The sequence below is a fragment of the Myotis lucifugus genome, unplaced genomic scaffold (assembly GCF_000147115.1).
Source record: "Myotis lucifugus unplaced genomic scaffold, Myoluc2.0 scaffold_63, whole genome shotgun sequence".
In the NCBI taxonomy this organism is placed as follows: Eukaryota; Metazoa; Chordata; class Mammalia; order Chiroptera; family Vespertilionidae; genus Myotis; species Myotis lucifugus.
Genome location: NW_005871111.1, coordinates 1,129,611 through 1,147,663, shown reverse-complemented (window position 1 = coordinate 1,147,663; position 18,053 = coordinate 1,129,611). Strand labels below are relative to the sequence as shown.

At 37.9% G+C, this 18,053-nt stretch overlaps 1 protein-coding gene across 1 annotated transcript in view; it reads right to left on the bottom strand.

Moving 5' to 3' along the window:
• The window catches only part of PATJ (PATJ, crumbs cell polarity complex component), a 292,560-nt gene that overhangs the window by 237,025 nt on the left and 37,482 nt on the right, over nt 1-18,053 (bottom strand). Inside the window, 7 exon segments of the mRNA XM_023754657.1 lie at nt 1,510-1,523; nt 1,525-1,549; nt 3,803-3,879; nt 8,235-8,381; nt 11,611-11,773; nt 12,847-12,938; nt 16,546-16,645. Of these exon segments, the coding sequence (XP_023610425.1) occupies nt 1,510-1,523; nt 1,525-1,549; nt 3,803-3,879; nt 8,235-8,381; nt 11,611-11,773; nt 12,847-12,938; nt 16,546-16,645 (618 nt within the window).

Below are 18,053 nucleotides of genomic sequence, written 5' to 3'. Positions count from 1 at the left end.
AATGAAGACTGCAGCCAAGAAATCAAGAGAAAACTGAGACTCAGAAGGGCAGCCATGGAAGAATTAGGAAAGATGTGTCCTTAGAGACCAAGACTAAGATCTCCACACCCTGGTGTACCCAATTACTATGTACAGATGCGAAAGTTGGACAGTGAAGAAGGAGGATAGGAAAATAATTGATTTGTTTGAAATATGGTGTTGGAAGAGAGTCTGTAGATACCCTGGACAGCCAGAAAGATGAACAAGTGGGTCCTAGAGTGAATTAAGCCTAACGCACTGCTGGAGGCAAAACTGACAAAATGGAAGCCGTCCTACCTCAGACACATCATAGGAAGGCAGGGTTCTTTAGAAAAGGCAGTAATGCTAGGGAAAAGGGAAGGCAGCAGGAAAAGAGGAGGACCAGCTATGAGATGGATTGTCTCCATAAAAGAAGCTGGAGGGCCCTAACCCGTTTGGCTCAGTGGATAGAGCGTCAGCCTGTGGACTGAAGGGTCCCAGGTTTGATTCCGGTCAAGGGCATGTACCTTGGTTGCAGGCTCAATCCCCAATAGGAGGTGTGCAGGAGGCAGCTGATCAGTTTCTCTCTCATCAATGTTTCTAACTCTCTAGTCTATCCCTCTCCCTTCCTCTCTGTAAAAAAACCAATAAAATATATTTTTTTAAAAAAGAAAAAGCTGGAGGCATGAGTCTATAGGAACTGAGCTGGGTTGCTGAGGGCAAGACATTGAGGACATCACATACCATAGGGTCTCCAGGAATTGGAGCCAATTCAACAGCTCGTCACACACACATACGACAGCAGAGTTTAAGCTGGGCTCAGCTCATATACCCCATGTGAGATTACAGTATAATTTTTGAAACTATTCTGACAAGAAAACCTTACCTTTCTCATCATTTGTCCGAGAAAGCCACCTAGGTGGCTACTCTAAGTTTTAATTCCCTGGCTGTTGATTAGCCAGAACAGGAACTATAAAATTAATTTGTAGTGAGAGGATACTAAAAACGGTAAAAGTTACCTTCTGGCATTTCGCCATTAGAAATAAAGCTCTCACTATAAAAATTTTTTTTAAGTTCAAGAAAAAACATTGCTTGTACTCAGAAGATAAACCACTTTTCTGTCCTTAAACATCTGGACCTGAAGGGTTTTTAAAGTCTATATTTGTGGTCTTGATTTTTAGAAAACCTTAAAAAGGCCTTCTTATAAAATCTGAAAAGCTTACACACACTTTGCACAATGTTACTCTGTGTACGACCTTGAAGGTGGGCAAAGCAGTCAAACCTGAGTTTTTGGTTTCTGGGAAGTGGTAGAAGGGAGCCCACGTTCTTCCCAATCATAGCTCACCATCACCTTTCATAAGTGAGAACTTACCACATTTCCAGAAAACGTCTAAGACTAAATTCTGGAAACTTTAGGTTAGAGCACTACTTTAGTTTCTTCGACAAGAACTTAGAGAAAGTCTTCCAACAACAATAAACTGGTTAACTTTCAAAAAAAATAATAATGCTTACCTTTGAATATTTCTGCAATCTGTGTGTCCAAAGTAGCAACCTAAATTTACAAGAAGAAATATATTCAATATTTGTAAAAGCATAACTTCATTTCTTCCTTTATTTCTTCCTAGGTTTCCTGAAAAATCTATGTTCCATATGAAAGAATGCACCTGACCTGCATTCTAATCTCTTTCCTATATTTCTGAACTCCGTAAGTATAACACATAATGTAAATTTCAGAGAATATTTGCTTTTCTGTTGTTCTCTTTTTCCTTAGTTATTCAAAAGTTGAACTGAAAGGTGATGGGCAAATACATATTCTATTTTTTAAAAATCCATGATCCCTAAAATTTTAATATACTCCTCCATTATACTGACTCCATAAGAAATTTCATTCTTGCCCTAACTGGTTTGGCTTGGTGGATAGAGTGTTGGCCTGTGGACTGAAGGGTACCGGGTTCGATTCTGGTCAAGGGCATGTACCTTGGTTGTGGGCACGTCCCCAGTACGAGGTGTGCAGGAGGCAGCTGATCGGTGTTTCTCTCTCATTGATGTTTCTAACTCTCTATCCCTCTCCCTTTCTCTCTGTAAAAAATCAATAAAATATATATTTTTAAAAATAATAATAACAAGACCCAAATATATGTTGGCTATAAAAAAAATTCATTCTTTTGACAAAATCAAGAGTCTGGTCATGTTTAGTTTTAAATTCTGGCCTTAAAACAAAGTTTGCAAGGTCAGTGAAGTCAGACAAGTGTGGAAAAACTGATGTGTCTGACTTTCCCCAGCAAGCTCAAACCATCTCCCTAGGAGAAATGGCTGGCAAGGACACAAAAAGGAAGACCTGGACTGGTGGGAGGCTCATGGAATACCTAAAGCTTTTAATCCTGGCCTAAAACTATTGTTCAAAGCTCCAATGGTGGACACCCCCAGAAATGAATGGCTTACAAGCATACTTTACTGATGATTTGCATCTGTAAGTTGTTAATAAAATATGATGCATCTGGAGGGAGGGGATAAGTTAACGATCCAACTAAAGCTTTTAAAAGTACAGCAGATAAGTAGATGCTGGAAGAAAATAATATGAAGAACTCTGGAGTTCATTCATCCTGACTTCTTTCTGCTCTTCATGCTTCAGAACAAGCTACAACTCTTAATGAATAAGCTGTCACTTTAAATTTCCAACCTCAAATTCTGTCCCCTCTTTCTAGCCCCTCTGTTGTAACCTCTCCATGTGATAAATGATATCTGGAAGGGTAGTTGTAAGGAGGATAACCTTTTAACAAAAAGGAGCTCATCACAAAACTGGCCATTTATAAATACTGATACACCACATTACTTTGGATATCAAACCATAAAGGATGATAGCCCAGTCATTTCCTAGGTGATAGCCTAATGACAAAATAGCATTCAAAATCTATGAAGTAAAGAAGCAAGTAGTCTCTGAGGACTGATATGCAAGTATAAAATTAGCAAGAAGAGAATGTATGAACTGTTTTGACTCATCTTAATGACACTGGAAAATTTCTGACAATAGTGGCTGCCTATTCTGAACGAAGAGAAATGAAAAATCTCCAACCAGCCAACAAGTACTAATGATAAACATATGTAAGAAAATGTTAATGACAATAGAAATTGAATAGAATATTTTATTATGAACGCATTTAGTGAACATGGTAGAGACTTTTCTAAGCACAGATTTCTGCTTTCATGTGGATTCAAATGGGGAAATGGAATCAATCCCTTACTCAATGAATCTAATAACAGGTGAAAGGAAGTCTAATGGACCACTGGCACTATAAACTTATACCTAACCTAAATTACTTCCTGTTCTCCCAAATACATTTGATAATCATTCTTTCATTTTTCTCATAAAACTGTAAGTTTCTTTGTGAAACATAGGGCTAATATCCACATCCCTTTCAGTGTACAATAAAACAAACAGATCATAAAAGCAATCATAAAAATGCCAGCAATTTTTAAGCAGCTGAGACAGGTTATAAATTTAAAGGCAAGTCCTCTCTCTCCTAACATTTTTCTGCCTATTGTCGACTTAAATGGTTTCAGCATGAACTGAGGGTCTGCTAATTGTAACTGAAACTTGTGTGCAGTCCTTACTTGTTCTTATAGCTTAAAATGCTAAAAAAAAAAAAAAAAAATCAATTGATTGATTTAATAGGAAAGAAAGGCAGGAGGAAATAATAAGGACAGGCTGGCTACTCTTTGACTATCCCATTCCTTTACATTGTAATGGTAAGGGCTTGACATGAAATGAGACATGAGTGTTTTTTATTTGAAGATTTTAACATACCATTACTTCATAATCGGGGCCCAGTATGTTTTCCCATCTCGATTTCAGCTCATTTTCTGAAAAGTCAGGGGCTCTTTCTGGGTTAAAAAAAAAAATTAAAAAAGGATGTTAAAGATGTTAAAGCTACTGTAAGCCAAGCACACTACTTAATTCTTCAATAACAGCAGTTTCTGTAAATAAAATGGAAATAAGTAAAATGAAAATGCATTAACTTAGACCTACTAGGTAACGTAAATCAGAAGTACCCTATAAGACTAATGTAAAATGTAAAGACCGGCATGACCAAATTATGAAGGGGCTTTTGTTGTTAAGGAATACTGTAAAGGGAAGAAGTAATGAGGTATAAATGAAATTTGAATTACATACAGCTTATAAGTAAACATCCTATAGCTTATAAGTCAAATGCATCTGGTTTTGCTTTATATAATATGTCAGGACAAACAAGGATTTAATTTAAATATTAGTTATTTCAAAGCAGTACCTTCCACTCACCCATAGGAAAAGTAAAAACGCATCAAGCTATCTTTCCTATCAAGTAGGCATATCAACACAATCCATTCAGACTTTTCTCTTAGGTGGATATAAAGGCATGTCTGGTTTTAATTCAACCACTGAGTCCATGAGATTTAATATACAGTAATAGAAACTTTGCTTTTACTTTGGTCTTTGTGGTTTCGTTGTATCTTTAAGATTTTCTTACCTGACATTAATATTGACTTTTTTACACAGGTAAGATGATGTGAAAGAGCTAAGACAGACTTTAAGTGTCCTGCCTGTCTTCCACATCAGCTTAGCCTGCAGCCTACCACACCGTTTGTACTCTGAATAATGCCTACTAGTCAAAAGTCAAAGTACTAAAACCATAATTTCAGATTATATTTATAGTAATAGCATATAATAAACAAACCCCCACCTTTTTTAAGTTTAAGGAAAACTCTCAATTTTGTCACAAGATTAGACAAGTCACAGAACACTTATCACAACTGACATAACTATTTATCTAAAATCAAACAAAACTTGCAACATCAGCTCTTTCAGTCTTCAGCATGGACAGCTCATCTTGGATGCATACAATGCTTAATTACATAAAACGTAATTACATAAAACTTAACTAAAACAGACTAACCTCAAAAATCAAAGACGAAGACTAATGAACACTGAAAAATTTAAATTACTAAATTTATAAAAGAATATCCATGAAATAACTATATGTTAGTTTACATTTCAGGGATAACTAACCAAAGATCCTATTAAAAACCAAATATCACTCTTGTGGGCTCTGCACCTTTGTGCCTCCTTCTTGTTAACATTTCTATAAGAAATTACATTAAGAGTTCTACTATCCTGCCTATTAAACTTCTTCCGGCCAGCCAGTGTGGCTCAGTTGGTTAAGCAACGTCCCATACACCAGGCGATTGCTGGTTCGATTTCTGGTCAGGGCACATGCCCCAGTGGGGGTCGTGCAGGAGGCAGCCCATTGATGTTTCTATCTTTCTCTCCCTCTCCTATCCTCTCTCTCTAAAATCAATAAAACATATTTTTTTTAAAAAAAATCTTCCAGACAACAGTTTCTTATTTGGTAAACTAATTTGAATAAAATTTGCAATGCCTTGGTTGAATTGTAAGCTTAAAAACATGATATTTAAAGATGATATTTCATATACATGTATAAAATAATGTTGCCATTTCCCCTTCAATTCTTTTTTTAAAATATATTTTTATTGAATTCAGAGAGGAAGGGAGAGGGAGAGAGATAGAAACATCAATGATGAGAGAGAATCATTGATCAGTTGCCTCCTGAATGCCCCCTACTGGGGATCAAGCCTGCAATCCGGGCATATGCCCTTGACTGGAATCAAACCCAGGATCCTTCAATCTGCAGGCTGATACTCTATCCATTGAGCCAAACCGGCCTGGATCCCCTTCAATTCTTTTGATAATACTTTACATTTCAATAATACAATGAAAACAGTCATGAGATTTAAAAAACACAAAATCTAAGTACCAGAGGAAAGAGATTAATTTCTTTTCAGCAGCTCAATAAATCCTAGGCTACACAAAATGATCAAAAAAATAAATAGTACGATGATCAGAAATTATTATTTCAATGGCAGTAAAGGGGAACAGAATATACTACCCCAAAATATGCCACTTTGACATGTAGGTTACTTTGAGCTGAAGGTAATAAAAACTCAACATACTCAGGAAAGAAGTTTGACCTCTCCCTTAACTACCTAAACGAATTTACATAGGGAGTCTAGCCCAGAAGAGCTATTACCGTAGACAACTTTTTTTTATCTGAAAGACCTACCTGCATGGCAGGGCAAATTCTAATTACCAAACATCTTCCCTTCTTGAGGTCCTGTGAATTATCCTCCCACCACCTGCCCCCCACACTTCGAAGCCCAGGCCCCTATCCCATTCCTTAGCTCAGAATGGCATATAAGCCTCACTTTGCTCTTGGGTCCCCCATTTTTATGGGGCTCCCCCACCTGAAATTTTCTCCTGCTAATCTGTCTTATGTCATTTAATTATTTAACCAGCTAAACAACCTAAAAGGGAAGAAGGAAAAAAATGTTTCACCTCTGCAGCAAAAAAAAGAAGGCTAATAACTTCATAGTTATTGTTGGAATATTTTGGTCTTACTCTCATTTGAAGTTCTATATACCCATGAAGAAAAATGTACTAAGATGGATCCAAAAAGAGAAGATAAATACTTCTAAAAGTATTTCTAACTTCAGAATGTATTTGATTTCCACTGAAAAATCTATCTGGGTTCACTTGAATTTAAACAGCAAAGACTAACTACAATTCAATTTTCTTGGTTCAAAAAGAACAAGGTGAGCCCTAGCTGGTTTGACTCAGTGGATAGAGAGTCGGCCCAGGTTTGATTCTGGTCAAGGGCATGTTGGAGTGCATGCAAGAGGCAACCAATCTATGTGTCTCTCTCACATCGATGATTCTCTCTCTCTGTCTCTCCCCCTCCCTTCTGCTCTCTCTCTAAAAAAAAAAAAAAAAAAAAAAAAAAAAAAAAAAAAAAAACCCAATGGAAAAATATCCTCAAGTGAGGATTACCAAAAAAAAAACAAAACACCCCAACAAGGTGAATTTCCAAATCATAGGAAAAATTTTAACCTGAATGAGGGATTACTCCTTCCTTCAGGCCACTCTTTCCTGAGAGAAGACAATCAAAATCAAAAGCCAAAATTTCTCTGGAACGTGTGTGGTTTAAGTATTCCATTTCATTCAGCTGACAAGGTCTTGCTGAGCACTTTGTGTAGGAGACTGTGTGGGACGGTTACTCAATATGCTTGCAGAACAGAGTCAGCTCTAGTAGCTGAGGGATCAAAGTGCAAAGTAAAAGAACAAAGTTGCCTATCAGTTAAAAAGAAAAGTAAAAGACAAATATTTAGCTACCTGGCAAAACATAAAAAAATGTATACATTATTAATTTTTATGGTGAAAAGGAAGTACTTCTATATGTATACAGATAGCTAACCTATATAATAAAAGCCTAATTTGCTAAGTGTCTGGTCATCTGGTGACCGGTCAACTGTTCAACCAATCAAAGCGTAATATGCTAGTGACATGCCAAGGCCGCTCAACTGCTTGCTATGATGTGCACTGACCACCAGAGGGCAGTCGACCAGTCAACCAGTCGCTATGACGTGCACTGACCACTAGGGGGCAGACACTCCAACCAGTGGGTTAGCTTGCTGCTGGGGTCTGGCCGATCAGGACTGGGCGAGACAGGGACAGACATGCCCTGGAGCCCTCCCGTAGTCCCTCCCTGGCCCCGATCGTGCACTGGTGGGTCCCTCAGCCTGGCCTGCACCCTCTCGAAATCCGGGACCCCTCAGGGGATGTCAGAGAACCAGTTTCGGCCCAATCCCACAGGCCACTCCCCTCGGGAGGGCGCCAGATGCAGGGCTCATGGCTGGCAAGTGCTGCTGTGGTGGCATAAGCCTCTCCCGATCAGGACTGATTGGGCACGAGCCCACAGCAGGGGCAGTGGGGCTGGGATGAGCGAGAGTGGCAGGTAAGAGCTGCAGGTGGCGTTGGACTGCGGGTTTTCACCCAATCTCCGCAGGCCACCCAGAAGGACCCCACCTATGCACGAATTCGTGCACCGGGCCTCTAGTGTATCTATATCACTAATATACAAGCTAAAATATGCAGCAATTTAAAATTCTGACAAGATTAAAAATAGTCATCACTAATAATAATGCATTCAAAATTAATATAAACAAAGAATAAACAACAATATGCTTGGTTCCCAACTGCCACAAGTGTTGTTGTTGATATTAAAAATACTCTCTTTTATAGAGCCGAAATGCCTCTAAAACTCCTCACATTATATTAACTAAAAAGAGAGAAAAAGGTTAACAAATGAGAAAGTCAAACTGCTTTGAATTGAATGCTTTGTGCCTACCCGGTTTTTCTAAGGCTTGTATGTTGTCATTTTTCAGATCATCCATTCTTTCTTCAGTTTCCTCATCTTCCACATCCAAATTAGTTTCTGTGTCCACTGCTCCAGCTAGAGAGAGGGCTGGTGGTTTTGGTGGTTCTACAACAGTTCCTAAAAGAAGAATTGTACACTTTAATCACTAACAGCTAAAGGCCATATTTAAGTGAGCTTTTGCCCCTCCTGTTCTACTGTTTCACAACCTCATTACAAACATCTCAGGTAACTTAATAAATATGACTCCTTTATTTAAAATTTCATGTGTGATAACCAATCAATTCCTTAAAAAATAAATATGTTGGTAGAATTGAAAAGAATAAGGAACTAGGCAGTGAGAAGAGAAAACCAAGGTAAAGTCAATGACAAAGCAGGAGTAGGGGTGGGGGATTCTTCTTGATTAAGAAACCAAAGAAATGTAACACATGCAATAAGTGCAATGCATTATCAGTTCATGATTTCATGGGATTTGTTTGGTGGGAGAAACAAGAGAAGCTACAATATATTTAGGGGCAATTGGGAAAATTTAAGTATGTGTTGGGTATCTGGTGTTAGGGAATTACTATAAATTTTCTTTGGTGTGATAATGACATTATGTTTACCAAAAAAATATCCTTCATTGTAAAGCTATAGTTTGAAGTGTGTAGGGCTAAAGTGTCATAATGTCTACTACTCATTCTGAAATGGCTCAGGGAAAAAACATGCATACATGAAACAAATATGGCAAAATGATAGCTGCTGAATCTAAATAGTGGATATTTCATATATTATTTTTCAGTTTTTCTATGTTTGCAATTTTTATAATAAATGGTTGAAAAAGATAACCAGTTAAAAGTTCCTATGATCTTCACATGAGGTTTTAAACTACACATAGGATTTTTAAAAATCATAAATCCATTGGTACAAATTAAATACACAGCCCAGGCTAGTGAAAGGAATGCCAGCCAGCAGCTCCTAGTGTCACTGGAGGGAATGGTTACACACCAGAGTTTATAGTACAAAGCAGTATGATGATGTGATTGTGTGCTACAAAACATACACAAATAGATACACAAACAACTACGCAGGGGTGGGCAAAAGTAGGTTAAATTAGCAGCCATCATTATCTCAAATATCCTATATAATAAAAGCCCAATATGCAAATTTTGCAAATTGTCCCCTTGACCGGGGAGTTCGACCGCTCACTATGACGTGTGCTGACCACCAGGGAGCGGCGCAGAACATGGCGGGGATCAGCAACATGGTGCTGGCAGCAGTGGAGGCACTGCCGGCCCTTGATGGGCCCCGATGAGAGCAGGACCGCAGCAGGATGGTGAATCAGGTGAGTGAGTGGTGCCAGGCCAAGGCGGGTGCGAGCAGGGGCCCGATCACCCTGCCGATTGCCCCGAAGATGGCAACCAGTGGTGGTGGCGGGACCTGATGACTCAGGTGGAGGGGGGCGCGCGGGGGCCCAGATGCCCAGATGCTGCCCAGGGCCCAGAGGTCAGCTGGGACCTGCCCTTCCACCCCAGACCCTCGCGCTTCAATCGCCAGCCAGGCCTAGGGACCACCCCTGTGCACAATTGCATGCACGGGGCCTCTAGTAAATCATAAGGATATGAAATAATAACAATAATAAGAAGAAAAACATAAATAATACAATAATTAATAAATAATAAAATAAGAATAAACTTTTGCATACTCACAACTGTAAACCTATTTTTGCCCACCTCTATATAAGGTATACAAAAAGTAGGATTTACAGGAGAAAAAGTAAGATTTAGAATGCCAGAGGGAGCTATTGTGCAAGAGCTAGAAGCTGTACAGTTTATTTCAGTAAAACAGACTTAAATGCTGTGTGGAAGGTATACAAGCTTTGTTACATGGGCCAGAGGGCAAGGGTATAACCACTCCCCTACCTTACACAGTGGCCACACAAAAACAAGTGATTACAATGGAGTGTGATAAATTGTACAACACAGTGCTCTTCAAAGGGTGTTAGTGAAACACACAGTAAAGACACCCAAACCATGGCGGAAGATGTGCAGATTTAGAGCCAAAACTTATCCCAATACAAATTTAAAATGTAGGCATGCCCAATAAAGAATTGCTAATTTGCCCTTGTTGATTTGGCTCAGTGGATAGAGTGTCTGCCTGCGGACTGAAGGGTCCCAGGTTCGATTCCAGTCAAGGGCACATGCCCAGGTTGCAGGCTTGATCCCCAGTGGGGGGTGTACAGGAGGCAGCCGATCGATGATTCTCTCGTATCATTGATGTTTCTATCTCTCCCTCTCCCTTTCTCTCTGAAATCAATAAAAATATATTTTTTTAAAAAAGAGAATTGCTAATTCACAGATGACATATTTTATTTGATACAGTGGACTGAAGCCAAGGGCTAGATCAGAGCTATTAAAACCATTATATTGATATAAATATTTATGTAAACCTTTTAAGGTCAATATAGCACTTGTACAATTTGTACTATTTGAGCAATTTTAAATTTCATACATACAATGCAGTTGACAGGGCATCTGTCTTTCAGCAGCAAAATTTCCACTATTGCATAAACTTAAAAAGTTCCAATTTAATATAAATCAATAGCAGTTGAAAGCAAAGGCTTCCAGGCTTATTATATCTTCAGAGGAAGGAAAAAAAACAACAACTGTATTCATCTCCTGATAAATTCTAATAGAATTATTCCTTTCTCACTAGTTCTATATCTAGTCATTCATATTAAGTTGAATATGTGTCCCCGTGATTGTCAAATTTTGTTGATCTATACATTTATAAGTTGACAATTAAAAATTGACATGCATACAATCATGTTTTTGTTCCCTAAGGAAGTTTACTATTGATATAATCTAAAAAAAAAATATTTTTATACACATAAAAATGTTCTTGAGAGAAATTCAGGTTTTATTTTCTCTTGCTATATTTCAAAAGGTAAATCGAGAGAGATTAGAATCAAATATATTACTGGAAGTAATAGAAATCTGAAGTTTGCAAAATGTCAAAGCACTAGACAAATGAGAGCTCCTGAACAAAAGGTGCCAAAGCTTTATTATTCAAATGTAAGTAATGAATGAAATTTGGGAGTTTTTAGGGAAAATGATTTCCATCTCCATTTAGAGAAACTCTCAGAGCTTAACGGGAGTCAGGCTTCATGTTCTAACATTTGGCCTGGCACATTATAATAGGCGAAGGAAGCCATTCAGTGCACAGATAGATGAGCTGATTCATTTCTCCATCACTGCATTACACAAGGTGGGCCATTTTTCCTTCCCAAACTCACAGAGCAACTTCCATCAGTGAGCTATTCTTCTAACCCATACTACAAAGTGGGGAGAGGGACAGTGGAATCCTTTACCTGTGTCTGAAGGCTGTTCAACCAGTGGAGGCTCTTCAACAAGTGGCGAAGCTGGTGAGGATGTCTTCCTTCGAACTAGGGTTAGGTGTACAACTTGCCCCGCGTTACGTAATACTTCAACAACATCCTGGTTGGCAAAACCCTGAATATTCACACCATCGACCTAAAAGACATTAAACAGGTTTCAAGTTAGCTACTATTTTAAATTCTGGCAAGGTAGAATCAAATTAAGCAATTCATTTTATTCCCAAAATAATTTGTTATTAGACCTAAGTATTTGAATAAGGATGCAAAATTAGTATAAAATACGCTGACAAACTTCCTGAGACACAAGAAAGCAAACCCAAACTTGTAGTCCTAAAATCACACATTTTAACTTAAGCCTAAGAGGTAAAGGGTCTCATTTTCTGATGCTATTCAAAATTCCAAGTGCCATAAAAATATTCAAGTGAATTAGGTAGCAGATCTCTACCTGCAAATATATAACCAGCTATGAACTTTTGTTTTGTTTTATGAAACTATGAAAATCTGATGCTTGTCAGAACTGCTATAATGTGATGGTTAAAGCACAGGATTTAAAATTGAGAGCCTTATGTTGGAATGCCAACCCCAGCAATGTATTGTTAACATACATACTTTAAACTTTAACTTCTTTCCTCTAAAAAATGAGCATAATTTCTACTTCCCATGGTTGTCTGAGACTGCATGTAAAAATGCTGAATAAACTATAGCTATTATCCTATCTAACAAAGACAGAATATGCAAATTGACCATCACTCCACAACAAATATGGCAGCACCCACAGCCAATAAGGAGGGAATATGCAAGTTAACACAACAAAGATGGCAGCGGCCGGCCCGGAACGAAGGCAGGAGGCAGCGGCCAGAGTGAAGGCCCGGGTCCTGGGTGCCGGAGGGAAACCGGTGCCAGCAGCCAGGGGAAGGAAGGCCTATTCTTGCATGAATCTTTGTGCATTGGGCCTCTAGTTAAATATATATCTGTATATATTATATTTTTCTTACCAATATAAAGTGACTCTTCACAGACATTTAAAAAAGAAAAATCAAATTTAGGGTCCATAAGAGTCCAAATTAATGAGATTTTACTGTACTAACAAATTTAGTTTTTTAAAGTATTATGAAACTATATTAAGCCATTCCCCTCTCATACATATTATAATAAAGATAACTTTTCCCCCCAACTTGATTCAATTCTAAACAGAGTGCAGTTACTTACAGCAACTATTTTGTCATTCACTTGAATTTGTCCATTGTGGTACGCAGCGCTGCCAGGTATTACACTTTTCACATAAATCCCAGAAGCTTCCCCTAAGGTGCACAAAACATATGGAAAAAGGGAGAAAGCTCTAATTAGACCTTGATTGCAAGATTCATATCAAGAGGTTAATTAGCTAAAGGGCTGACAGAAGGCTTGATAAATACTATTTTGAACACCAGCAGAGAAACTGATGGATTATTTCAAACTGTCACCGTCACAAGTGAGCTGAATTTGAAATGATTTGACTGATGACTATTTCTGGAAAAATAATAGTAATGGAACCTTGAGGAAATGCACTCCAATATAAGCTGGAATTCAAAGAGCCCTCTTCTCTTGGTCTGTCACCCTTCTCAATGGACTTGGCCTGGCCTTCAACGTTTTTCACCTGTCCTATGACAAGAGTCTCCTAACAGGTCTTCCTGACTATACGTAGTTCACTGTTCATGTTAGCTTCCCCAAACACAGAAAAAAGAGAGGCACACACAGTCTTCACAAACTAGAATAATCTCAGCAACATGAAATAATCCTCATATTATAAAATAAAATATTTAATCAGGAAATATGGCTATATAAAAAATACAGCTATGCAAAAAATATGCATGCCTCCAGGCAAGGACTTGAAGAGAAATTGGAAAAAGAAAACCCATAGCTCTGGATGATTTTATATTTTTATTTTTTATATCAAATGAATTTAAAATATTGTATGCAGAACAAAAATAAACACAATGGATTTCTATTACCTACATAACAAAAGTAAATTTCACAGAATCATAATCTGCCCCAAGCTTCTTTTTTTAAACTTTATTTTACTTCATCCTTCCAACAAGACAAAACTTCAGACACATAAGACTCTTGATCTTCTACCAAAACACTAAATATTTTCTTGATTTTAGACCTTTTCTCGTTTCATTTTTTTCTTCTTGTCAACCTCACCCCTTGTTTCATGTCCTTCTCCTTTTCCATGTTTAGCACAAAAGCCTTTCTTTGTAAATTCTCCATTGCCTTCTGTCCAATTGACTCTTTTATCCACCATGATAGTTTGCTTGCATCTCTATTAAAACGTGTATTTCACTTATCATTGAATAATTGAGTTATTTACATGTTTGTCTCCCTGACAAGACTTTTCTTATGTTCATTATTCTACCTCCTCCAGAACTAAGCAAAGTAACTGCTCAAAATTTCCAATGAATGGAATAAAGAGAATTATTTTGAAAAACTACATTGAGTTTTTAAATGTTCTAGTTTTTGGATTTACCACTGCCCATCCCCTCCAATCCCAAAAACATTTTGAGGGTAAAGAAGTCAAATGATCTTTTCTTTATTCAATAACATAAACATTAATTTTTATCAGTTCCCTATCTGTTACTCACTTTCATTTTACTCTGCATATGTAGTGTGAGATTTACAAGAAAACTTCAGATAATAAAGGTTCATAAGCCAAAAGTTTAGGAACCAAGCCATGATTTCTCTAACCAGACAGCATAGTGAGAACTACTGACATAATTTTTTTGCAACATTATTATACAAGCGACACTTAGCTCTTTTGAAACTCATTTAAATTCTGAACCTAAAAAAGGTGGCACTTAGAAAAAGCTAGTTTTTAAAATAGTTATTTCATTAGGCTAAAATAGCACAAGGTGGTCTGACATGAATTTCATTCAGGACTTTGAATACATTAGCACTTCTAATATTTCCACCTGCTATAAGTATATAAAATAATAACTTTAGAAAAATTAACTTTCTAATCTTGCTATTTTTTTAAAAACTAGAACATTTCATAACTGAATTTTCATGTTACTAGAAGATATCTGTAAAAGGTTTATTTTTCCTTACTCTAATAATTTCCTTTAATAATAGAGTAATTCTTATAGTGAAGATTACCAAAACTTTGAATGTAGGAATTGAGGGAGCATTATTATGAATATTTTAAAATATGTTTGTTTGTTTTTATTGATTTCAGAGTAAGGGAGAGGGAGAGAGAGAAACATCGATGGCCGCCTCCTGCAGACCCCCTACAGGGGATTGAGGCTGAAACCTGGGCACATGCCCTGACTGGCTACCCCTGAGTGTATTATTATTCAGAGAGACTTAGGCCATGTATTTATTCTTTTGGGGATCGAACCTGCAACTTTGACATATCGGGACAAAACTCTAACCAGTTGAGCTACCTAGCTATGTATTTATTCTTACAATGTAGTCCCTTTGTATGAAAGGAAAAGAATCCTAATTGAAGTATTTGTTTTATCTTATTATTTTAGTAATTAAACATAATAGTAATACTTTTTGACATTTATAATATGAAACATATGCAATAGTCATTTTACTTTATCGCATGTAAAATGTCATAATATGTAAGAGTCACACTATTCAAAATATATCTATCTTAGCCTTGGCCAGTGCACTGAGAGGTTGTTGGTTTGATTCCTGGTCAGGGCACATGCCTGGGTTGTGGGCTTGATCCCTGGTAGGGGGCATGCAAGAGGTAGACCATCCATGCTTTAAGTGAATTTTCTTTCTCCTAAACTTTAAGAGCTCCGCGCCGCCAGCCCCGTCCCCGCCCACCCCCGCCCAGAGACTTGCAATGAGGAGAGCAAAGGGCAGTGGCAGCTCACCCCAGGCTAGCCCTCTGAACCTGTCTCCAAGGCCCCCTTTTCTCTGACTTTACAGTGAGCTAACAGCAGCCCTGTCATGGCTCACTTTTTCCCCTGTAACATTTCTAGAGAACCAAAGCAGCCCTACCTGGGCTCTCTCCTGTTGCTTCTCCTATCCTAGGCCTTTCCTTGTTTCACTGTCCCCAGCTTTAATAAATGTGCTCTCAAAGTCACCTGGACTTGTGATGTGAAATCTTTCCTGCACAAAATCAAGAACTCACACACTACTGGCCAGTCTGAAGCAGACCCATTCTGGGTCTGGTTCCTGTCTGATACAGTTTTATTATTCAACGTTTAAATTAACCCTTTGAGTGCCAACCAATATCCTAGGAACTATGCTAAAATTGCCGAGGCATTTTTGCTGATTTTACAGCAGTTTAGGAAAAAAATTATGAATCGCAAGTAAATGAAATTACATATTCAAAAACTTAAGGAAACCTTTACTACATTTGTTTTCATCTTTGACATATATGTTTGCTGATTGTACTATAAAATACTAGTAGAAAAAAAATTTGAACAAAACATATAATGTTAAAATTGAGGGACACCCTTCTCCAATATCTTCCACAAAATCGTCATCTTCACAGCAAGAATTGACATATTTAGCAATATCATCATCACTAATAAAAGCAGACTTAGAAGTGGACGCCATTTCGAAGCTTTAGGGCTACAAAATCTGAGTAAACTTCATAAAATCGTAGTACCTGTAAAAAATTAGGCAGATAAATGCCAGTGGTCAATTTTAGAACTACAAACATTCGGCATCATAAGTAATCTGCACTTAGGTGCCATCTGTCAATAAAGAGTGAACTACTAGCATCTAATAGTGACACTGCAGGAGGAGCGCGATAGCACTCCCGGCACTTTTGGCGAAAGACAGGAGGAGCGTGATCGCGCTCCCCGCCCCTCGAGGGGTTAAAATTTGCAGGTATTTAATTTCGCTGTCTAGAAACCTTAATATCCTTTACAACTATTTCCAAATATGAAATAGAAATGATTCATTTACCTGTATGAGCACTTCCAACATAGCCAACAATTCTAATCCCAAGACTCTGTCCATCTTTTTTAATGAGCTCAACGTTGTAAGTTTCATAAAGAGAATTGTCCTGAAAAGAAAAAATAATTGTAATTACACATAATGTTTAGTCACATAACTGCGTTCATAATAAATTTGTGCGTGGTTGGTCAAGTATTTTTTTAGCACCTATGGTAGGCAGAATTTTAAGATGGTCCTGCTTTTGACCCCTGGTGTTATTTCGGTGTTTGTCACATTACATGGCACAAGGGAGATCATCCAGGTGAGCCTAATCTAATCAAACCCCCTTCGAAAGCAGAGTTTTCTCCTGCTGGTGGCAGGAAAGGGAAGTGAAAAAGATTTGAAGTATAAGGACTGGACTTGTGGCTTGAAGATGGAGTAGGTCATGTGAGAAGGAATACAAGGGGCCTTAAAGATGCCCTTAGCTGACAGCCAGCAAAGAGACTTCAGTCCTGCAACTGCAAAGAACTGCATTGTCAGCAATCTAAATATGTTTGGAAATGGATTGTCCCAGAGCATCCATATTTAGAGGCCAGCCAGCCCACACCTTGATTTTGGCCTTGTAAGAATCTAAGCAGACAGCTCAGCCAAGCCCATGCAGATTTCTGACCTATGGAACTGTGAACTAACAAAGGGTATTGTTTCAAGCCACTAGGTTTGTGATGACCTGTTACAAAACAATAGAAAACTAATACAGCCAACTTGAAAAAAAATTCAGGATTAATTTCTATGTGAAAGAACTAAATGTAAAGAAAATTTTAGAAACAAATGGTAAGACTAATTTTTGTGCCCAGCCACGATGGCTCAGTGGTTGAGTCAACCTATGAACCAGGAGGTCACAGTTCAATTCCTGATCAGGGCACATGCCCGGGTTGCGGGCTCAATTCCCAGTAGGGGGCGTGCAGGAGGCAGCCGATCAATGATTCTCTCTCATCATTGATGTTTCTATCTCTCTCTCTCCCTCTCTCTTCACCTCTAAAATCAATAAAAAAAAAATTTTAATGGCTAATTACTGTAATAGTCATTGTGAGCAAAAAATATTGACCTAAAACTTATTTCCATTACTTGTCTTCTAATTTAAGATATTTCTGTAAAAGAGGAAGGTATCTAAAAACATAATGCCTTGCTGTCAGTTCAAAACATTAAGAGTAGAAAGCAAACAACTGATTGCAACAAATTCTCACTTACCACAGTTACACTGCTCCCTCACTACAAAGGCAAATAACTTTACAGAAGACACCAAATGCCCCTTCAGATGAAGATGAAAGTGGCTTTCCAACCTCCTTCTCACAATAATCACTCCTCTTTTTCTCTTTCTCCGGGCCCCTCCATTTAAAAAACCATCTTTCCTTTTACCTAATTACCTTGTTGATTCAAAGCCTATGAGAGAGTTGAAAGAGCTTGCAATGAATGAGGAAGATCTGAATTCTAATCCCAGCTCTGCCACCGACTCTTTATATGACCTTTAACAACTTATT